The sequence below is a fragment of the Oculina patagonica genome, chromosome 1 (assembly GCF_052425735.1).
Source record: "Oculina patagonica isolate OP01 chromosome 1, crgOcupat, whole genome shotgun sequence".
Classification (NCBI taxonomy): Eukaryota; Metazoa; Cnidaria; class Anthozoa; order Scleractinia; family Oculinidae; genus Oculina; species Oculina patagonica.
In genome coordinates this window covers 48,822,938-48,846,803 of record NC_135758.1, presented here as the reverse complement: position 1 = coordinate 48,846,803, position 23,866 = coordinate 48,822,938, and the positions used below count along the sequence as shown (strand labels likewise).

Here is a 23,866-nt window from a genome sequence, read left to right as displayed (position 1 = left end):
TATCATCAAGTTTTCGCTTTCATTCAAACCTCGTGTATACCTTTTGCGCATTTGCTCCGATGCCTACGAACAATGGTTTCAAGTGGAGACTCGAATGCACAAAAATACAGTAAAGCTTAGTAGTGGGGCGGATATGTGCAGATTTTGTCCAGAATTGTTCACTTTGTGTTAAAAGCATGAAATTTGGTGGAAAGGTAGTTTTTGACGTGCTAACGGATATCTGATATAGTGCCACTGCAAAAATTCTACGTGAGCTGAGTTAAGAGGGTGTTTCAAAATGGCCGCCATCTTGAACCGAAGTGGAATTGTAACTTAAGAATAAAGCCTAAACATTAAATTGTTTGCCCTGAAAATGGTCCTAAAGTAAGCAGAGGAATCAAATTTTAGTACATAAAAAATTTTGCTGTAATTTTTAGCCACAAAATACAAGACTGATACAAAGACATAAAATATTCAAAATGGCCGCCATTTTAAACCGGAAGTGGTGAAAAAATCTTAAAATAACCTTTATCTGTCTTGAAAACCTTTTTATTTTTCATTTATGATAAGTATGTTGCCTCTCTCGTCATAATTACAAGCTGTTTGCTATCCTGCTTTTAAAAACTACTTTTATGATGTGTTTGAGTTACAGATACATCGTATACATTCAAGTACAATAGACTGCTTGTTATGTCTAAACCAAAATTTTGCAAAAGGTTAGGTATTCTTGAGCAATAAAACAAAAGCCATTCAAACTCAGAAAGTCGCTGCATATGTTGTCTCGCCCATCAGGATACAACTGCATGGTTCAATTTTACCTGTTAACCCGCCCCCCCCTCCAAACCTCCTCACCCAGGCAATCCCCAGGACAAGTCCGGCCCTTCGGGCCCAGGGGTGTGGAATTGTTTGAAGTGGTCTGGTCCTTGGGAAGTGGGGCGGGGAAAATCAAAAATAACTTTTGGTTCCTTGTATTCTAAGGTAAATTTATAATTGCTATTTGCATCAGCGATAGGCATGTATAGATAGTGCTAGTAAATTAAGGAAAAGTTGCTTCACAGTATACCCAAAAACGGTTGCTCAAATATCAAAAAGTTGCCACCAAAATTTAGAAAAGTGGTTTGCTCTCTATTTCCATTTTCCTCGTCTGAAATTTCATCTGATTGCGATGCCATAAGTGACTAGCACTTCAGCAAATACCAATATGGTTTGGATCGGTTTTATATCAATTTGTTGCTCAAAAGTTGCCAAGGAAGGCAAAAAATGCCCTAGGTTGCTGGAACCACAAAAAGTTGCTCAAAAGCTGCCGAGCACAATCTATTTATGCCTAATCAGTGATGCAGGCAACCACATGTATTTTTGAGGTGTAATTCTTCTGTGGTAACAATTTTTAGTACTATTTTAGTGTTAAGTGGCAGGCTCTATGTTGCAGCAAATAACCGCTGGATTTAAGCGCCTTTAGATAGATGGCTGCTGTCCAGATTTCGTGGGCGTAAAGCAAGTGTTATTTTATTGGATATCTTTAGTTTTAATAAAATTAGTTTTGATTAAACCAGTTTTAATAAAATCCTTCGAAATGAAACGACCTTTTATGGTTTGGATCGGTTTTATATCAATTTGTTGCTCAAAAGTTGCCAAGGAAGGCAAAAAATGCCCTAGGTTGCTGGTACCACAAAAAGTTGCTCAAAAGCTGCCGAGCACAATCTATTTATGCCTAATCAGCGATGCAGGCAACCACATGTATTTTTGAGGTGTAATTCTTCTGTGGTAACAATTTTTAGTACTATTATGAAAATGAGATAGTAAGACAGCTAGAACTTATGGACCTTACATTTAACGCGGATGCAGATCTCAATCCAGTGTTTTTTATTTAAGTTCTAAGCTATAAAGAACTACTTCAATTTGCTGTCATCATCAATCTGTTGCGGGCCGGCGGTGTACGTATGTGCCGATATTTAGAATAAGACAGTGGCTGGTTCGAAGATTCTTTCTTTCGAGGAAATGCGGGGTTGAAGTTTATTCTTTGGTTTCTGGCATTTAAGTTTTCGACAAAGCGTCTGGTTTTTGTTCTGATTATACAGAAATTAGTATTGTCGTTTATTTTTTACACAAAACGAGGTAGATAGTGTGTTCCGGGGTGGGGAATTTCTCTTTGTGAGTGCCCTGGGGTGGGGAATTGAGCAGCAAAACAATGAAAAATCCCCGGGGTATGTCCGGGGGACCATGGTAACAGTTGAAATTGAACCATGCATCGCAGAGGGCTGTACAGTGTAAGAAAGCCTTCATGCAGGAACACTGCCTACGGCAGCCCTTCTTGCAGCCGCAATGAACAAGTTCTTGGCAGGAACCCATCATGTCTGGTACTACGGTCCAGAAAGGCCTCCACAAATCACCATCCAAGGTCCAGCTTCAGTGTTGTGGACTTGGCTTGTAGGGATTAGAATCAGAGCTTGTCCCCAGGCGTAACCAGCTTGCAAAACAGTGTGTTTGGAATGTTCTGCCCTCTTAAAGGGACTATGTCACGGAATTTATATTTGTGTCGCAGGAAACCTAATAATAATAGTCCATTTTTAATTAAAATTGCTGTATTCAAGCACTGAAACTGTTAACGGACATCTTTGGCTGTGGATGGATCACGATCGGATGGAAACGGATTGCAACTTGAAAAAGTTAGGCAAACGTTTTCAAGATGTTTTTGCGCATCATCAAAAAATTGATATTTGTAGCCGTAGGTTGATTTCTTTCCGCAAATTTAGGTTACATCTTCCTTTAGATGTTCAAAGATAATGTTTTTTATGGGTTTAGTTGCCTACCACTAATTCCAGAACAGTTAAGATAAAAAATCTGCGAAATCCTGTGACATAGCTCCTTTAACAGACAGCTGCCTGCGCACATCATTGACGACAGTTTTTACGCTGGTCCTGACGTACAGCAAAACCACGGCTCATGGCTCGTGTACGACGACCTGACTGACGTCACAGACGTACGACCTGACTGACTGACCATCAGGTAGGTTTTTAGGCTCATGGCTCGTGTACGACGACCTGACTGACGTCTCAGACGTACGACCTGACTGACTGACCATCAGGTAGGTTTTTACGACGAGAACGACTGACGTCATGCCTCTGCAACTGTAAGGTAGGTTGTCAGGATCAATAGGAATACAGGATCAGTAAGAACACAGGATCAGTAGGAACGCAGGATTAATAGGAACACAGGATCAGTAAGAACACAGGATCAGTAGGAACAGATGATAAGTAGGAACACAGGATCAGTAGGAACACAGGATCAGTAGGAACGTAGGATCAATAGGAACACAGGATCGGTAGGATCATAGGATCAGTAGGAACACAGGATCAATAGGAACATAGGATCAGTAGGAACACAGGATCAATAGGAACATAGGATCAATAGGAACACAGGATCGGTAGGATCATAGGATCAGTAGGAACACAGGATCAATAGGAACATAGGATCAGTAGGAACACAGGATCAGTAGGAACACAGGATCAGTAGGAACATAGGATCAGTAGGAACACAGGATCGGTAGGAACACGGAATCAATAGGAACATAGGATCAGTAGGAACACAGGATCAATAGGAACATAGGATCAATAGGAACACAGGATCGGTAGGATCATAGGATCAGTAGGAACATAGGATCAATAGGAACATAGGATCAGTAGGAACACAGGATCAGTAGGAACACAGGATCAGTAGGAACATAGGATCAGTAGGAACACAGGATCAGTAGGAACACGGAATCAATAGGAACATATGATCAGTAGGAACACAGGATCAGTAGGAACATAGGATCAGTAGGAACACAGGATCAGTAGGAACACGGAATCAATAGGAACATATGATCAGTAGGAACATAGGATCAGTAGGAACACAGGATCAGTAGGAACACGGAATCAATAGGAACATATGATCAGTAGGAACACAGGATCAGTAGGAACATAGGATCAGTAGGAACACAGGATCAGTAGGAACACGGAATCAATAGGAACATAGGATCAGTAGGAACACAGGATCAGTAGGAACATAGAGTCGCGATGCATGTGTCACTTACCTTGTTCATGAAAGAAAGGCGGTGGTTGCCTCTGGAAAACGGTTCCACACGTCAGTCATTATCTTCTTTCTTTTCCAATAAAAACAGGGCTCGTTGTGAAGCGTGGAAAAAAGGAAGTGCATTTGAGACTTGAGGTTTAAGCATCCTAGAGAAAGATATTTTATGGCCCAGGCCTGTGCCAAACCCGACCCAAATTTCAATTATTTTGAAGTCTTGAAGCTCTTGCAACTGCTGTACAAAGGCGACGGCCAAGACAAGGACATCCATACCAACAGTGTTCAACTTTTTAGTTCTGTGACATTATTCTTCTCTAACCAGTCTAGCAGCCCAGCGTCAACATGTGAACCGCAAAGTGAAGCAATTATGTCACAGGAAGAACCAAAAGTTGTTTCTGATTTCCCCTGCACCCTCCCCCCGGGACCAGTCCACTTCAAACAATTCCTGGGAATTGCCTGGGGGGGGGGGGGGTTGGTGGTAACAGGTAAAATTGAACCATGCAGTTGTATCCTGATGGGCGAGACAACATACAAACCGACATTCTGAGTTTTAATGGCTTTTTTTGCTTAAAACCACGTAACCTTTTGAAAAACTTTGGTTTGGACCTAACAGGCAGTCTATTGTACTTTAATGTGTGTGACGTATATGTAACTCAAACACATCATAAAAGTAGTTTGTAAGAACAGGATAGCCAAGCAGCTTGTAATTATGACGACAGAGGTAACATAATTATTATAAATGAAAAATAAAGAGGTTTTCAAGACAGATAAAGGTTATTTTACGATTTTTTTCACCACTTCCGGTTTAAAATGGCGGCCATTTTGAATATTTTATGTCTTTGTATCAGTCTTGTATTTTGTGGCTTAAAATTACAGCAAAATTTTTTATGTACTAAAATTTGATTCCTCTGCTTACTTTAGGACCATTTTCAGGGCAAACAATTTAATGTTTAGGCTTTATTCTTAAGTTACAATTCCACTTCCGGTTCAAGATGGCGGCCATTTTGAAACACCCTCTTAACTCAGCTCACATCGAATTTTTGCAGTGGCACTATATCAGATATCCATCAACACGTCAAAAACTACCTTTCCAACAAATTTCGTACTTCTAACACAAAGTGAACGATTCTAGCACATATCCGCCCCACTATAGGGCATGTAAAAGATTATTATTATTATTATTATTATTATTATTATTATTATTATTATTATTATTATTATTGTTATGTTCCTTACGTAATGTTTGCTTAAAGTCCTTAGCGCCGAGACCAAACCATGGTCCTGGGGCACTAAAGGGTAGTCAGTTTTTAGCTTGACAACACCCTCCTCAAAATATGCGCTGTACCCAGCCATCATTATTATTATTATTATTATTATTATTATTATTATTATTATTATTATTACTCCGGTGGTCCCTCAGGCGTCGATGCAAACGGTTTCAAGCGAATTCTTGCTTGCAAATCATTCAAGAAATCGAGTGCAAACCTATGCGATGCCTTAGCAAAAACGGCAAGGAGGCTCAACACAGACTTTGTCGACCCTCGAACCATTGAGCCATTTCTAGCCAACAGGCTCATCCCTCTAGACAAAGGCGAAGGCGCAGTTCGCCCCATCGGTGTTGGTGAAGTCATCAGGAGAGTGATTGGGAAATGTGTCATGAAGGTGACCAAACAAGATGTGATCGAGGCTAGTGGTTCGCTACAAGTCTGCGCAGGCCTCAAGAGTGGAAGCGAAGCCGCAGTCCACGCCATACACTCTATATTCGAAGCTGATGAGACGGATGCTGTACTCCTGATTGACGCCTCAAATGCATTCAATGCACTAAACAGAGCTGCTGCCCTCCACAATATTAGAGTACTCTGCCCACCTATTGCAACGTACGCTATCAATACGTATCGAGAACCAGCAAGATTATTCATAATCGGAGGGAAGGAGATCAAGTCTGCAGAGGGTACAACGCAAGGAGATCCTCTAGCGATGGGAATTTACGCCATCAGTCTACAACCTCTGATTACTCGTTTGGGGATTTCGAACGATTTGAAGCAGTGCTGGTTCGCCGATGACGCGAGTGGTGCAGGTTCATTGGAAGATATCAAGCGATGGTGGGATGTGCTGACTGAGGCAGGACCTGATTTGGGGTACTACCCTAACGCCAAAAAGTGCTGGCTTATTACGAAACCCGACAAGAAGGACCATGCTAAAGCTATCTTCGAGGGGACTGCGATAAACATCTCTACGCAGGGACAAAAACATCTAGGCGCCGCTCTGGGCTCTCGAGCATATCTCGAAGAGTATGTCGATGGAAAGGTTGAGGAGTGGGTGAGCCAGGTGGTAAAGCTAGCCGAGTATGCCACATCAAACCCACAGGCGTGCTATGCGGCATTTACCTTCGGACTACGCCACCGCTGGACATATTTTCTCAGAACACTTCCTGATATAGAAGATCTATTAGAGCCCCTGGAGCGTGCTATTGCAGATGTACTAATACCATCAATCACTGATCACCACTGCACAAAAGAAGAGAGGGACCTAGTGGCACTTCCAGTGCGGCTAGGGGGGCTTGGACTTATTAATCCAAGCCAGGATGCAGCGTCCCAATTCAAGGTGTCAACCAAGATCGCAGCGCCCCTAGTAGAGAAAATAATCGCACAGGATCATGAAACACCGGCTGATACTGCTGTCAAGACATTACAGCAGTGCGTGCGAAGAGAAACCAACGAAGCGCTTCAGACTAGGCTTGGCAATGTCAGGGAGTCTCTACCTCAGAAGACACAACGAGCCATTGATCTCGCAACCGAAAAAGGTGCTTCTAACTGGCTCACGGTCCTCCCATTAAAGGACATGGGCTACAACCTGAATAAAGGCGAGTTCCGAGATGCTGTAAAGCTCAGGTACGACTGGGAAATTGACGACAAGCCGACAGTGTGCGTGTGCGGTGACGCCTTTACAATCGATCATGCAATGATTTGTAGGAGAGGCGGATTCATAATTCAGCGCCATAATGAACTCCGTGACCTCGAGGCTGACTTGCTTAAGATGGTCTGTAATGATGTCGAAATAGAGCCCGTCCTTCAAGAACTGACTGGAGAGAGGCTACCAAGCGGCGCTAACACAACGCCAGATGCTCGCCTAGATATACATGCCCGGGGGTTTTGGGAGAAGCAGAGATCCGCGTTCTTTGATGTGAGGGTGTGTCACCCCAACGCGGATTCCTACAAGGACCAAACCCCCAAGCAGATATACCGTAACCATGAGAATGAGAAGAAGAGGGCTTACGCAGACAGGGTTCTTCAAGTAGAACAGGGAACTTTCACTCCATTGGTGTTTACATCCACCGGAGGAATGGGCGAGGAGTGCAAGAGGTATCACAGTAGGCTTGCAGAATTAATCGCCGCAAAGAAAGGGGAGGATTACGCAACAACGGTGTCTTGGATCAGATCAAAAGTCTCATTTGCGATCCTCCGATCCGCCTTAATCTGCCTAAGGGGATCAAGAACTGTAAAGAGAAACAGGAACATTGACATTTATGATATAGACTTTCAAGTAGAGAATTCTCGTACTGCAATTTAGATCGAATATTTTTTTTAATGTATAGTTCTTCTTTTATTATTGCTCTCGAAGTCGCTTTTACTATTTTTCTACATTTTTAAAGACACTGTTTTTATTATTATGTAAATAATATGTTTATATATATAAAGTTCTAATTCGTCTTTAAAAATTAATAAAAAAATAAAAAAAATTATTATTATTATTATTATTAGTTCTTCTTTTATTATTGCTCTCGAAGTCGCTTTTACTATTTTTCTACATTTTTAAAGACACTGGTTTTATTATTATGTAAATAATATGTTTATATATAAAGTTCTTATTCGAATAGTCAAATCATTGTAATTCTTTTAGAAATTGGTTAATAAAATTCTTTCCATTCATTTAAAATAAAAAAAAATAAAAAAATAAAAAATTATTATTATTATTATTATTATTATTATTATTATTATTATTATTAGACTAGCGGAGCTGATTGCCATCAAAAAAGGAGAGCAATATGCAAAAACCATGTCATGGATCAGAAGTCGAATTTCATTTGCGTTATTAAGATCTGCAATCATTTGTCTAAGAGGCTCTAGGGCACGAAGAAGACCTCGACGAGACATTAAAAACACTGACATTGACGTTGAAATTGCAGAAAGTGTGTATTGTAAATAGTTTAAATAGTTTTCCTGTTGTTTTTGATTGCTACTCGCGTACGCCAGATTACAACAAACGCACAATGTAACCATTAGTTTCCTTTGCATTTTAAATCGCTCATTCCAATTTTAAACGCTTCTCAGCTTTTATTCATTTTCTATTTAACATATTTTGCTTTTCATTTTAACAACTGTATTATAGAACCTTTTGTTGTAAATAGTTTTTCGCTATAATTAACTTTTAGAACCTTTTTATCCACATGTTCCCTTTTTTAAATATTATATGAAATAAAGTTGTTGTTTATTATATTATTATTATTATTATTATTATTATTATTATTATTATTTTGTTATTAACACACTTTAATATTTCTATTTCTACCACGTTTTTTTTTAATTTTTCAGAAATGGCACAGCGTACAACAACTGCAACGTCAAGAAACACTTTCCAGACACCAAATCCTCGTCATTCAGCCATCATACATTAATGTACAGGGAATACAAGTTCCTGGATAGACATTTGCGTGTTCCATTCTGTTCTTTTTCTCTTATCTCTTAATGTACTTGAGAAGTCCTGAAGCTCTTTGGACAGGCATTTTTCCCCAAAAATATACATCATTAAAAAAATTGAAATTCAGAATTATCATCAAGTTTTCGCTTTCATTCAAACCTCGTGTATACCTTTTGCGCATTTGCTCCGATGCCTACGAACAATGGTTTCAAGTGGAGACTCGAATGCACAAAAATACAGTAAATACCAAGGCTGCAACAGACCTGTCTTGAACTTTATTCTTGGACATCTCCTTTGTTTGTCAAAGAAACTTCGCATTGAAAAGCAAGCATTCGAAGCCTTCACTTGGAAACATGTTTGTGACTTTCTTCTAACCTTGGCTACTACCTTCCTTAAATAGATCCAAGGTTAACTCCCGCTTTACATTGTTATATTATCCTAGTTGTGATTGGTTAATCTTTGCTTGCCTTACTTAGTTAGCTGGCTGCATCCGAGTACTTTGTTTTTGAGCCACCCGGTTTTCTTTTTACAAGAATTCCGCGTGTGCTTTCAATTGGCAGAGAAGCTTGAGCATTGTAAAGATCACAATATTAGCAACGTAACACAGAACAGAGCACAGTAGAAGTGAAGTTCTACAGTAAAGTCTTGCAGTGCAGACCCCTGTTATTTCCTGTTTGATTGGGCGAATGCCTCTTCAAAGATTTAATCCAAGCTGCGACTTGAAACCATTGTTCGTGGACATCGAAGCGTAATGTGCTTCGTTACTAAACTGATAATAAATTGACTGATTGATTGATTGATTGATTGATTGATTGATTGATTGATTGATTATTGATTGATTGATTGATTGATGCGGTAAAGGTGCATTCCAAGTTTATAGTATTAACGTAACGTCTGCTTCTTTAAGTGTTTTTATTAACAATATTCGACTTTATTGGGTTCTAAGGTCTGTGAGGTAAATAATGTATTACCTAGTAGATCCTTTAGAAGATATCAACTTTTGCTACATACCTCAAAGAAATTACGTACGGCGGACTAACAACTAGAGTATGAAATGCTCTAGATACCCTACGATCCTTGGTAATAACCAATTCAAAGAGATATGTCTGATTTACGTCCATCCTATCTACATCCACTATAAGCGTTGGTTCTGTATTTCTTAGCTTCCTCGAATGGTGACCATAACAACCACGGAGACGCTGCTTTGTGACGTTATCAGCCCTTCTTTGGCAGTACCAGCTGAAGGTTAATCCACTGTTCTTATTAAATGGAGTATGGGGATCATAAGACCTTGATGCGTCTATTGTGACACTGCCATTTCCCTTTATTGCAATAATGCTACCAGTCATCTGTACAATCAAAGGTGGATAAAGTACGCGAATGTAGCCACTGTCATACGTTTCAACTTTAATATCACCTGATATAGTTTTGATGAAAGCTGTGCATCTGATGTACAAATAACCCTCGCCTAGTTCTCTCCCTTTTAATTGCAGTTTTTCTGTTTTGTTGTTAAATGCATCACCATGGACAACAAAGCTTCCAAATTCGCTTGATTCATCCCTTGTTTTTGCAATCTCCCACTCAAAGAACAAGGAGTTGAAACAGTTGCCGTGCTTTGTTTCAGCGTCAACGGTAAAGTTCTCAGTGGTGTACAGTACAGTGGCTTTCTCAAGCGTTTTCTTTAGAGATATGTTAACTTGAGGATAGGAGCAAAAACATCTTACTGGTGAAGAGAAGTAAGTCCAGAATTTACCAAAGAAATAAAAACGTTTTTCAACTGACTATAGTACAACAATGACCATATCATATGATGACTATTAGTGTTAATAAGTGATCCATGAATAAATGAACAGTCATAAGAAAAGCTATGTACACCACATGGTGGCTCTTTAGTTCGGTCTGGCGCTTAGTTAACCTATTCTATTATTTAGTTTTTGAAGTGATTGTTGTTATTATAATCACCGAAAGCAAAGAATCCTGAGACCGGTTAGGGCGTTGTCAATCTCTTCTCTGCCTTCCCCGTGAAAAAACAGCTACTTTGATAAGGTAAAGATGTTATTCACAAATTAAAAGGTAACGGGTACAAGGGAAATGAGGTCATTTTTTAATAGTACGGCTACTAAAAACTGGGTCACTTTAACACTTTATCCAATCACAGGGCAGAACGAGAAAAAAGCTTTCCTACATTTGGAATTGGTAAAAGCCAAACATCAAGTACAAAGAAATAAATTCACAACCTAAGTGAATGACCTTTCTCCTACCAGACCCAAATCTACACACATGCACAAAGCTAAATACCCAAGGATTGAAAGCCATGGACAGCTGTCCTCATCAGCATGGCATAGCACCAAGCAGGAGAACCCGAAAATTCTTTTAAACCCCAACACTATACAAAATGTATGGGAACTGTGACTGGGACTGTAGTTTCCGCAATGCGAAAGTTTCAAAAAGGAAGTAACACACGCCCTTGGCCGTGATCCACAGTAGTTAATAAACGCAGTGTGGAATTTATCTGTCGTAGGGAGGGTCTATTGTTACTTCCCAAATCCCAAATGTCAAACTACTCAAAAACGAAACGGCCTTTAAAAAGGAAATCACTATGCTGAAGAGCCGCAAAATATATGGCTTCACAGCAAACGAACAGGTCTCCATTGTCGGTACCGTTTTGTACTTGACATGTGATTGGCCCTGATTCCAAATAATTGAATGTATCGTTCCTGTTCAACTCTGTGATTGGTTACGTTGTCTTAGTGGCCCTCTTTGTCGTACTGTAAATTTTTACTCTCACTGGATGAAATACTAAGAACATTTTCTTACATGGAAATCGGAAAACAACATAACGGTACTTTATCTCCGTGTTTAGCTTCGCTTCCAGGTTCCTCTCACTTGATTTTAAACAAAATATTTTCATTTCGGCGGTGAGGACCGTATTACCAAAGGGAGCTCTTTGAGGGCTGCAAAAAAAATTGATGTTATTACTTCTGTGGACCAGCGCTACTTCAAACCGTTTCTCTGGCTTGTAATACATGGATGATAACCAGCATTAGAAGAAGATGATGCAGATTACGTAAAAAGCGCCTCGAGTGCGAAAAATTGACATAACTGGGCCACGATATAGAATTATCACTTTTTACTCACTTAGGGTTAGTCTTCAATAAGACTTTTACCTCTGCAACGTTTCGCATAAACTGCACCAATGGAATTCTCTCTCAAAGAAAGGTGCCCGATGATACAAAAGAGCTGAGAACAAAGACCCTCTTGCACTATGTCATTTTCCAGCAAGGACGCGATAACAGGCGTTCCCTAAATATCCCCTACTTTCTCTCCTATTTATCTGAAGCCTTCTCTCTATTATCATCCCCTTTTAACATACTATTAAGGAAAACAAACAAGCCCCTTACCAAAGTGTTCAGAAACAACAATTAAGGCGTGTCAACATAAAAGCAACAAATGTTATCCGACTGCTGTTACTCTACAAAAAACGAGAATAGAATTTCGGGTGGTTTCTATGGAAATTTAATATCTAACTATACAAAGATTTCACGTTATTTGTATCATCATTTTCATCACAATCATTTTATTTGCAACTTTAGAAATTAATACATACAAAATAACTTAAATAGATATGGCGAGGAGACCTCCAAGAAACCACAAGGCTTATAGGGGAGGCCACCTCGGGTTAGCAATATGTTTGTAATTTCGCTGTTGTACTCAACAGAGTGAACATAATTAAATCATATCAACCCAAGTAATCACCTGAACAACACGAACTCCACTGAGAGAAATCCTGGAATGTACCGAAGGTAACGTTCAATCTGTTGAAAAAGCAATAAAGTCGAACCTCTACTTGGATTCAGGTACCACTTTTAATTAATGCTCATTCTTTGCGGCATTTACATGTTCTCTCTTTTAGTTCTTGGCTTTGAAATCCGACCCTGGACTAAATTCTCAACTCTGAAATTCGAAATGTTGTCGAGAGAATCGGATAAATCGACATCGGCTTAACGTCTTTTCTACGGCAATTCTTAGTCGATCGACCAGGCAACTGTACGCTTTAAAGGTCTCCGCACACTTGGGGACAAGACGCAGGGACATTTCGCAGCAACATGTTTACTTTTATTACTAAATTAAAACTAAAGAAAACAAAAAACAGTGTTAAAACTAAAGAAAACAACGCCTTACAGCAAGGCGCCCAAATGTGTGACCACTTTTAATTTATTCACATTCTTTCGTGCAGATTTAATCCAATCAGAAGTCAACTGCAAGCTATCCACGGCTTTTGATTGGATTAAATCTGCACGAAAGAATGTGAATAAATTAAAAGTGGTCACACATTTGGGCGCCTTGCTGTAAAATGTAGTCTATGAAATTTTGCCTTTCAAGCCACTGTTTTCTATTCTCTGACGAAAGCTTTCCTAGTTAGTTTGGTGGAAAGTGTTGTTATATTTTATTAGAAATTGTATCTATAATAATCTATAATGCAATGCAATAAAGCTACTATATCATCCACCATAGCGATTAAATGATAGATTGGTGGACTGAATAACAGTTGATTGATTGATGGTTTGATTGATTGGTTGGTTACAGCTATTCCATTTTAACAGGTATCCAGATTTCTCAACGGCGTTTAAAATATGAAACTAACTGACTGACCGACCGAGGGAATGACAGACCTACTGGCTAACTGACTTACTTGTTGAACGGCAGACGTGATGGCTAATTAGCTGACTTGACTGATTAATAGGCGTACTTAGAGTATTGATCAATGAAATGGAGAAAAGCAGTATCAAAATAAGCACGTCCTTTTAATTACAAACAAAAATTCGACGAGACGAACATACCTCTGCCAATGTTTCCTCTTTGGTGGCTTTATATTCTTCGCTAGTTACATTGGCGTGATTTGGAGTAAAGGACCGACCATCAAACTTCCGCCACACCACAAAATAGTATCCTAGGACAAGACAGAGTGGCAAAAGTATTAGATAGTTTAAACCCTCACATACACTATATTAGCCTTCCTTAGGTATCCCTTGTTGGATTCTATGCTTATTCTTGTCAACTGATACATAAAAAATATATTGGTAATATATTAAATAATAATAATGGATTGATGTGTGGAGAGAAAGAACTCAGAAAAAATTCTGAGTTCACAGATGGTAATATATTGGTCCTAAAATGTATTGAAGTTACAGGGTTTTTTACATTGATGGTCTTGGTCGTTCCTTATTTTAGAAGAAGGCCGCCATATTGCATCTTTTAAAACAACTCTCGCCAGTCTTTTGAACCGAGAGGGCCAAGTATTGCCTTGGTCAATTCCCCAACCGGACAACAAAAACTGGCAGGCCTCCTAGGCGATAAATAATGAACAGTTCCTTGGAGGTTTCTGTGGATTAGTACTGTTTTATATATACCTAATTATAGGAAATTGATGCTCCTGTTGTTTAAGGTATTTGAAATTAATGCGAATTGGAAAAAAACTTGCCCCTAAAAAACGGAAATTTACGCGAAAAAAGGAGGTACATTTTTAAAATGAAGAAAATTAACTGCGATTGACCCAGTTTGTTGCGACAACAAGAACAAAGTTTATTTCAACATTTTTTTGGGCTATAATAATGAAAAGTTGATGTTTCAGATGTCGAAATGCCCTTCTGAAAGTAGGCATGAACTGAAAGAATACGTAGGATCTCACCAGGGGGGGGGGGAAGAAAGTCGGCACTTTTCTTTGGAGACATAGCAGTGCCTGGAAACGGTGCGAGTCTATATCAATAAAGTCGTTGCTAAGAAAAACGCCACCCAAAGTTTTATTTTCTCAGAAAGATTTAAATATCAATGACATGCGTGTGAAATGCGAATAGTGGCGGTGTTTGCGTTTGATGTTTCACGCCACTGATTTCTCACCTTATTAACACCTGATGTTTCACGTCAATGAGAATGTTTTGGCGGCGTGGAATACCAAGCGAAAAATTGGTCACGGTTAACATTTAACAACCAAAATATGGCAAATCATTTCAGAATCATTGGAGCTATTTTTAATTGGTATAATTCGCAAGCCTTACTTTTGCCAGACTGGACACCGTTATCACTGTTTGTTGTTGTGATGTCCGGCAAACTTCAAAAGAACATAAAAAATGCAAATAGCTGTTGTGTTTTGTGCACGGTCAAGATCAAGACATGCGAACTAGACAATGACTTTGTCAAGCTATTCACTGTGCCCTTAGCAACCGTTCGATAGCTACTGCGCACATTCGGTTGCCCGGCACCGCTATATCCCCTTTTTCAGTCGTGTAACAAGGGGAGTTTCTTCCCCCCCCCCCCCCTGGATCTCACATTGCAAGAGATCGAAAAACAAGCGTATTCATTTTGCAGAAAAGAGAAAGTCAACTATTTCTGGACAGGATTCAGAATCTGGGCTAATATTAATGGTAATTAAGATCACGGAAATTAACGCTGACATCAATTCGCGCAAATTTTAAAAAAATCACAGAGCGTTTATTTTCTAAAATAAGGTATATACAATGTATGTAGATGAAACATCATATAGATGAAACACCAAGAAATTCAAAGAAAGTACTGGGAGATAAGACTTGAGAGGATTAATTCAAGGTGACACATGCACGGGATGCTACCTATGCACAACCTGAGTCAGTAAAAGATGTAGCAAACATTTCGTAATGTAATGATATTATATACAGATTTTTTTTAGATTATTTTTAGACGCAGATATAAATTATTTAATGATAATAATAATAATAATCAACTTTATTAAAAGAGGGTAAAAAAAAAAAAAAAAAGGGAAAGGAAAAAAGAAAGCATGAAAGGGAGAATGGAAATACGGCTAGCCTAGTGCCTCCTAGGCGCGAAGAGGATTATGTAAACACGTGACAGTAAAAAACTGAAAAACTAGTGGCCGTCTAATATGTAATACAATTAAGAACTAAAAAATAATGGTTAAAATCTAAAAAATTATGGAATTGAATTAGATGTAGATATTTATTTTATTCGTAAAAAAATATTGTATTGTAGTTCTTAACTAATATTTTCCCCGATTAATGTCTCATAAGGCACGCTAGAAATTCCTGACACAAAATTAAAGTTAATGATGATTCCTTTTGGCACTATAGCAGTATTGCTTGGTTAATAATTGGATATGCTTGAAGATATTTATTTTATTATTTATTATTAAGATATCGAGGCAGTTGCTTGCAATAATGTCATACAAAATTTTAAAAGTCGTACATTAAAAACTGTATTCTTTACCTGGATCACAGCCATAAAGCTCCAAGCGCAAACCAACATTGTCAGTCCAAGTTTGCGGAAAAAGTATGAGCGCTGACGTCACAATAGGGAGAGCAATATCATGACGTACGATAGAATTGCTGTCTTCGTTTCCACGGAAACGCTGTCAAACAAAAAACAGCTTCTTTTTATTTAATTAGGCATTTTATGAAGGTGACAATTTGTTCGTATTGGGGTCAGTTACTAATTGAAGTAAGTTATTGAGTTGTGTTATCAGCCAACGACTGGCAATGTAAGGTAAGGCGGGTGGTTGCAGCATGCTTGTTTTATATAAATTAAGAATCGAATTCTATAGAAATTTACGTACCATTTTGGTTTTTTTGTAATTTCGTACCAGTTCTTTTTGTTAAATGGTTTCAACCAAGTGACTTCAATACCCGTCTAGTGAGAATGTCGGAGTGTGAGTTGTCGTGAAAAGAGCTGTTGCTGGTCACCTTAGTGGAAGTGATTGAAGTTTGCAGTTGGTGCATGTGTTTCGTTAGTTGTAGGACTGTGCCTATTATATAAACGAGATTAGGTTTCGTTTTTAAAGTTGTGCATAAGTTCAAGATTGACCATTTATCCTTGAACACTAACAAACAATAATGGCTATAAAGTTTGACTACCTTAACACGATATCATAGATCGTTTTCGTGCACAGAATTCTAAGGTGAGTCGATTGTTATTTTTTATGTTCATGTTTCTTGCAGAGCCTTTACGTACTTTGAAGACAAGAAAGGAACTCACTTTGGGATCTCCCTGCATGGTTGTTAGTTGCAGTATATCTCCCATCTTAGACTCATACATGACGATGTAACTTGTCACCCACTCCCTCACGGAGGTATTTCCATACCCCTGAGTTGCCAACCCAGTGATAACCTTGTCAGTTCCCAGATCAACCTTGATCCAAGGAGACTGAAGCTCTGCTGGATCAGCCCTGTACCCGGGGGGCCATGATGCCAAGTTAAGTCGCGCTCTATGAGGTCCATACGTAGCAAAGTCGTTGTTGTAGGAGCTGGATGCTGTTAGCTGGAGATCTTTAATTTGTTTGTTTTCCATACCCAACGATTCTGTGCAATTTCCTAAAATTCCAAGCGTGGATAAACATAAAGACTTTGGCGGAAGGGCGTGGCGGGGAGCTAGGAGGGGAGATGGTAAGAGGGAAAAAGAAAAGATGACGAAAATGGAGTTGAGGAGGAGCAAATGGGCTTTTTGAGTGATGTGAATCGATTAAAGGGTTGTGAACGTTTATTGACACTACTGGTAAATGTCCACTAAGTCGACCGTCTTACATTGATTGTTCTTAAAAGTCTTAGTGGAAATGTGTGAGTTATATTATACTACATAAAAACCGGCCCTTTTTTCGTTGTTTTATTTGGTCGAAATCTGCTAATAATAAAAATAAAGATCTGCTATCGGGGTTAGTAGTAGATTGCACGTGGCGTCTGTTCCCATAACAGTAAAATATTTGTTTTTATTTTATGAGAACATCGAAAACACTCTCCGGAAACGGCAAATCTGAAATATAATACGATTTTCAACTTGATTGTCATGGTATTACTCAAATAAGAGGAATTGTTTTGCTCTTTTCATAAAAAAATGCAGCTATGTTTAACGAAGCAAAACTAAGCATATTATCTAATATCTATCCAACAACGAAACACCATCGATCCAAAGCTTTTATTCATTTTGCGTTTGTCTGATTTTTTTATTCTTAAGGGAAATTATTTTTACCTTATTAAGCCGGGTCATTCCATCGAAATAGAACGGACAATAGATTTTCGCTCAAACTTTGACTACCTTTATTTTTCAAATAAAAAGAGGGGGTCCGGGTATTCGTTTAGGAGCAAGAAGACCCTGAATATACCCAATAATTCCTTACAATATCAGCAATGATATTATCACGAGTACTGGCTAAGTTTACATTTCCGTTTATTATTTATTTTTCTACAATATAAATTTGTTCATATTTATTTTATAGAAAAAAGGTGATTGCTCGACTCAGAAAAATAAAAATAATGATAGGTCCCGGTACTCGTTTATTTTACGAGAAAAACGACGATTTATCTCTCTTGCGAGCCAAGCTGAATAGAAAAAACCGCCATTTTCTTAATGTGCGCGCGCTAAACACGCGTAAAATTATGCGCAATACGGGATGCACAATGCAATACCAAGGAATGACCTTAAGGGTGTGTTAATTTCTCCATTTCCATCTTTAAACAAATGAAGTGAAGTGGAATTACTGGTGCATAAACAATACATGTTGTAGTAGGCCGACACTGATGCTTTTTAACATTTGTTTATACATTATACAAATTCTTACTTTGACAGACATTAGGAAATGACTTTGGTAAACCAGCAAGGAAGAGGCACAGAAATATGGTTAAATCGCAGCTTTCCATCACCTGCAAATAGATTAAAATAGAATTAAGGATTTTTAGTTAGAATTTATGTTAAGCCACTCTTATTTGTTGTGAGTCCGTGATGTTTTTCATCAAAAAGAAAACAAAGGGACATTATAGTTTAACTGAGTTAAATTCAGCCAATAACTGCACACACATGAGAGTTACCGGTTGTGGCACAACTTGCAAAAAAAACCGCTCGGGCTCGCCTGGCTCGCTGGCTCGCCAGCCTCGCCTCGCTATTTTTTGCAAGTTGTGTCCACAACCGGTAACTCTCATGTGTGTGGGGGTCGCAATGCCAAAACTCTCATGTGTGTGGGGCCCGCAAGGCCAGCCCTTTTGTGTGAAAGGAGGAAAATGTGAGTGGCTTTCACATTCCTAACTTCCTGAAGCAGTTTCGCCGGACCCGACAGTGTACCAATCGTTGTATGGCGCCATTGTATTAAATTACAACCAACCTTTAATTGCTGTGCCAGAAATAATTCCTATTGAACAAATGCTCTTATTGAGTAAACGAAGATGGGAAGAGGGAGAACTGGAGAAATTAACTTGAATGTAAAGAAAAACTTGAAAAGATCTCGTGGAAAAGCGTTTACAACCTACAAAAAAACTAAAGAAAATGAAAAACAAATAACAATCTTTTTAACAGACGAGCTGATTGAAAAATTAAAAAAACTAGACAGCAGTGTTGTCGCAAACGTTTTAACAAGCTAAACAAAACTTGCACGCTCCGGTGAGTGCATAAATTATTGAGTAACACAGGAAGTCATTGTTTACCCTGTGTCAATTACGTGGGAAACCCCCTTGACGTAATCTAATTGTTTTTTTTTTTCATCTTGAATATTTTTAGCCTGAAAACAACTCAAACTCTTTGTATGTGTTTTTTGAGAGCTATGATTTATTCAACAACAATATTTAATTTGACTAACATGTAAATATACCGTGAAATATTGAGCTAAGAACTTTCTAGCACATAAAAGAACAATATAAGATCACGGTAATTTTATTCACCAGGCGTCATTACTATTTTTAGTTAATAGGTTATTTCCCGATGTAATGACGTCTTTTGTGACCAATCACAGTTAAAATTATAACTATATATTATTCACATAAGCTTTTTTGTATTACACAAACAATTATGGCCGATGTATGGAGACGTTTATCAAACCTTTTTAATCGAAAAAAGAAGCAAAGACGCAGCTTACGGACATGAATCATTTGGAAACGACAAACTAGGATCTAATAATATTTTACATCAGCTATTCGTGCCTTCGCTTCGCGAAACCTTAGCAATTACGGACAACAATCAGATGCTTGGTCGTGAAGTTTGGTCGCAAGGTTAAGTATATCGGATGCTTGTAGACGTTTTTCAAACATTTTTCGATCAAAATTAAGAAGATTTAACTCAGTTTATCGACATGAATCATTTGTAGATGTCAAACGATAGCCTAATACAACTAAAGCGTTTGCCAAACTTGACCAAAATTTGCCAAGTTACAAGCCAAAACACGTCATCACTTTGGAATGCAATCGGTTACGCGTAACCCGAATTGACCAAAATCAGCCAAGTTCTCAAACTTGACAAAAATCGGCCAAGTTAAAGCCTAAACACGTCATCACATTGGAATGCCAATGGGTTACGCGTAACCCGAATTGACAAAAACTTGCTAAGTTCACAAACTTGACAAAAAACTTGTCAAGTCATCAAAGGACAGACGCCGCGCGGCCATGAGATGTCTGCCGTTGTCAAGGAACAATGTACCTTGGATACCGTGGCCATAGATGTCCGCCGTTGTCAAGGAACAATTTACCTTGGATACCGTGGCCATGAATGTCCGCCGTTGTCAACGAACAATTTACCTTGGATACCGCGGCCATAGATGTCCGCCGTTGTCAACGAACATTTAACTTAGCAACTAAATAAAATTATTTTACTTAACACACTTGTAATGTTTATTGATTGCTTATTATATCATTAAAAAGCTGTTGATTTGCATAAGTCTGACGCTGTGGGACATTCACCCACACACACAAAAAAAATTTGCATGCATTGTTCAGACAAGCCCTTGACTGTGGGGATTAAATCAAGTGTTTATTTTTTTTCTGATTTCGACTCGGCTGAAAGTCACTTTAAGCACGCTTTAACCTTTTATTTTGCCTCGTTCAGGCAAACAACAACCTCTCTTGTGATGTCTCGAACATTTTTTTGCAACTCGAACGACAATGCTTCCATCACAAAGTAAACGACAAGATGAGCGCAGACAATCATTCTTTTATAAAATGAAAAAATGTTTTATTGGACTGAAATTTTATTTCGAAATGTCGGTGGCACTTTCGAGAAGTTTTTTTTCCAATCTTTTGCGTTCTTCTCTCTTGATTTCTTCCCGAATTTTTCCGATGTCTGGCTGGAGTGAATTTGTTTGTTTTTTTGCAAAGTTTGAGCGTAAAGTATCTTTAAGTTGGCGATATTTTTGCATTTCTCGTGTGATCAGTTGAAACTCTTTGTCAGAAACAAGATTATCATTCAGAGCTTGTGAGACAGAGCTGTTTATCGAGTCATGTTTTGCAACAGCCAGAGCGAGGATTCTTGAGTGCTTATTAACTTTACGTTCAAGCTTTTTGTTGATAACTGACAGGCCAGTGGAAGCTGCGCCAGATATACCTGCTACTGCTGCAACAGGCGCGCCGATAACAATTCCAACACCAGTAAGTGAAGTCGCAACAGCTCCAGAAGACAGAGCTGCCGTCACGGCGCCAAGACAGACCACGGAATAGTGAATAACTTTCCGGACTTTTTTATATTTTTTTAACACAAGCCTGTAATGCTCAGCTTCAGCGGATATTTCTTTTTCAATTTTACTTATTTCAGTAAGCCGAAAATTCTCGGCATTTGTTGGGAGGCTTGGATAAAGTTGTGTTTCTTCGCGATCACCATAAGCAGGGGCACTCGGGAGAACATTAGCAGATGACATGGTCTCGTATACATAAAAGTTATTTTTGTATTTAATTTAATTCAATTCCAACTCATATGTAAGATTTGAGCCGTTAAAATCGAATGGCTTTCCATTCTCATCTCTAATCGAAAGAGTCAGAGATGATACATTTTCTTCAGCAGAAACGTCGCGCAAGACGTTAAAATGTGTATTTTGGTAATAAACTTTTTCATACGGTTTTCCACGTATGTCAAAAAACGCTAAAAGGCTTGATGGCTTACCATTTAGCAAGCTTTGTTGCTTGTCGATAAGGTCACAGTTGATGAAGTAATTTTTAGGATTTGAAACATTATTTACCTCAATTGTTTCAAAAAATTCCTTTTCAATACTTGCGTAATTCTCAAACCCAGGCAAATTAAAGAACTTAATAAGACTTTCATTCAGTCCAAAAGTTTTTAAATTGGGCTCTTTTGCTTTTATTATCAATGAACGACCTGCAATGCCTTTTGTTACAGAAAACATGTTTTTCTCTGGAAATCCTTTTTCAAAAATACTCCCAATGTCATCGAGTGAGAAGTTTCCTTGCCGTATATAACGCGCCTTCTCTTCCTTGTTCACTTGTTTATAAAAAACTATTCCATCCTTTTCCAAACTATTCCAGCTGTTGTAAAGAGAACAACTTAAAAGCCGGATATAGCTTGGTTTTGGAATAGGCTGGTCAAAATAAACAGTGTTCGGATTTTCTTTTGTGGTAACAGTCAGCACAACCATTTTTATATTAAATAAAAATAAAAAATGTTTAATATAAAAGAGGACCATGGATGCAAAAACAAGAGGTTTTATGAAGTGGATGAAAACCCCAGAAGCAACTACAATTTCTAAAGCGGCAAAAGACAATGCATGGAAACATTTTCTTGCAAAATATCCAAACGCTGACCGAACAAAATTTGTTGCACAGGTTGAGTTCGCGTACAACCACACAGCAACGGCAGACATTTATTACAAGGCAGGGCAAGGCCATTTGATAAATGTTTTTGGCTCTGACAGCAAATATTGGAGCCCAGAGATGAAAAAAGCACTGGGGGTGAATCAAATTTCAGGCGGTTTTCCACAACAGCTGTCACCAAGCGGCGCAAAAGGCTCATCTTTGCCAATTCCCGCGGTTGGATTTCACGAAGCCGCACCGAGTTTGAAAAAAATATTTAACAGCCAAATCAACATCTACGTCACACCAGATCAATATTTCACAACGAAATTAAGAGAGATTTTTCAAAAAACAAAACTGAAGCATACATCAGGAAAAGAGTCAAAAAGGTGGCTTGCTAGCCAAAATATGGGCTATTGGCCACAGCAACTTAACTTTGCGGTATGGTGCGCGACAACAGGCTGCGGTATAAGTCGAGATATTTTCGATGAAGAGCACTCAGCTCTTAGCTTGCCACCGATTGTGCGTAATTTTTATCTTTTTCACGTTTATTTCACGATAAGGCGAATATTGTTTCAGATGGGAGGAATTCAGAGCGTAAGCGCCTTGCCAGGCGACCCCACTTTTAGCCAGTTCGACAACAAGTACGACGTGGCTTCTTACAAAAGAATATGCGCTGAGTTCGGTGTCGACCCGTCAAGCGATTTCCGTTTCACAACAGGCGCAAACCACGGACTTGGTAACGTTTATATCTGGATTACTAACATTGGACCAAACAAAACTGGAGCAAAATACCCCGATTACGATAAATTTTCGGACGAAGGGGGAGCTGCAAGCAAAGGTAACTTGATTCAATACATCGAGCCAGATGACGCTGCATATGCACAGGCAGACTGGTTTTGTCCTAACGGCACTGAAGGGCTTACTCAGGCAGGTTTGTCGAGAGTAAACCAGTCGATAGAGGCTTTTGTCTACTGTATTCTCGGTTCGCAGGTCAACGTTCGAAGTAGCATACTTGGAACAGGCGGCCGTGCAAAGGAAGCGCAAAGTGAGTTCCTCGTGTTGGTTGAAGACGCTATAAGGCAACCTGATCTGGCAAAGTCGGTCCAAAGATACCAATTAGCCATCGACGAAGCTAAGGTTCGGCTTAACCTTGCAGTCTGCCCAGGTGCCTGGCTGATGCCCGCTCGTATGGTGATAAACACAGAAAGCGTTGTTGGTTACAATAACCAGCTTAAGCAGGCTGTTGTTGGGATGAAATTAGGAGTGAATGATGAGGTTAATAAAGCTACAAAAAAAGCAGCTCTTAAACTGATGGCGGGAGGAAAATCAAAAATCAACCCACCAAACAGCCACCCTTCAAATCCTATACACAAGAGCGCCACAGCAAAAAAAAATCAGGCACCTGCAGCAAGCGCTGCTGAAACACAAGCTAGGGACCTTTACGGTCCCCGTCCAAAGGACGGCAACGCGCAAAGCGCTAAACCTACGAAGGCCGTAGCCAATGATTCACACGAAATAAACAAAGCAACTGTCGCTGTTGGCGCGGTTGGAGCAGCAGCTTTGCTCTACACCCTTATGCGCTA

General features: G+C 39.0%; 2 protein-coding genes across 2 annotated transcripts in view; one reads left to right on the top strand and one right to left on the bottom strand.

The window, feature by feature from the left end:
• Window positions 1-17,079, bottom strand: part of LOC144647693 (polycystin family receptor for egg jelly-like) — a 52,990-nt gene extending 35,911 nt beyond the window's left edge. The window contains exons 1-6 of the mRNA XM_078507399.1: window positions 16,768-17,079; window positions 16,003-16,144; window positions 13,587-13,696; window positions 12,502-12,560; window positions 11,563-11,699; window positions 9,757-10,468 (exon numbers count right to left, since the gene is read on the bottom strand). Coding sequence (XP_078363525.1) covers window positions 9,757-10,468; window positions 11,563-11,699; window positions 12,502-12,560; window positions 13,587-13,696; window positions 16,003-16,144; window positions 16,768-17,079 — 1,472 coding nt within the window. The remainder of the gene's footprint in view (window positions 1-9,756; window positions 10,469-11,562; window positions 11,700-12,501; window positions 12,561-13,586; window positions 13,697-16,002; window positions 16,145-16,767) is intronic.
• Window positions 2,330-7,689, top strand: LOC144647735 (uncharacterized). The gene is made up of 2 exons (XM_078507447.1): window positions 2,330-2,406; window positions 5,397-7,689. The coding sequence occupies exons 1-2, from the start codon at window positions 2,330-2,332 to the stop codon at window positions 7,615-7,617; spliced, it is 2,298 nt and encodes a 765-aa protein (XP_078363573.1). The 3' UTR covers window positions 7,618-7,689.
• Window positions 17,080-23,866: the final 6,787 nt, after the last annotated feature.

Coding starts and splice junctions, on each gene's coding strand:
- LOC144647735 (XM_078507447.1), top strand. CDS start 2,330: ATGTCTGGTACTACGGTCCAGAAAGGCCTCCACAAATCACCATCCAAG. Junction 2,407..5,396: donor CAGTGTTGTGGACTTGGCTT/GTAGGGATTAGA, acceptor CGCTGTACCCAG/CCATCATTATTATTATTATT.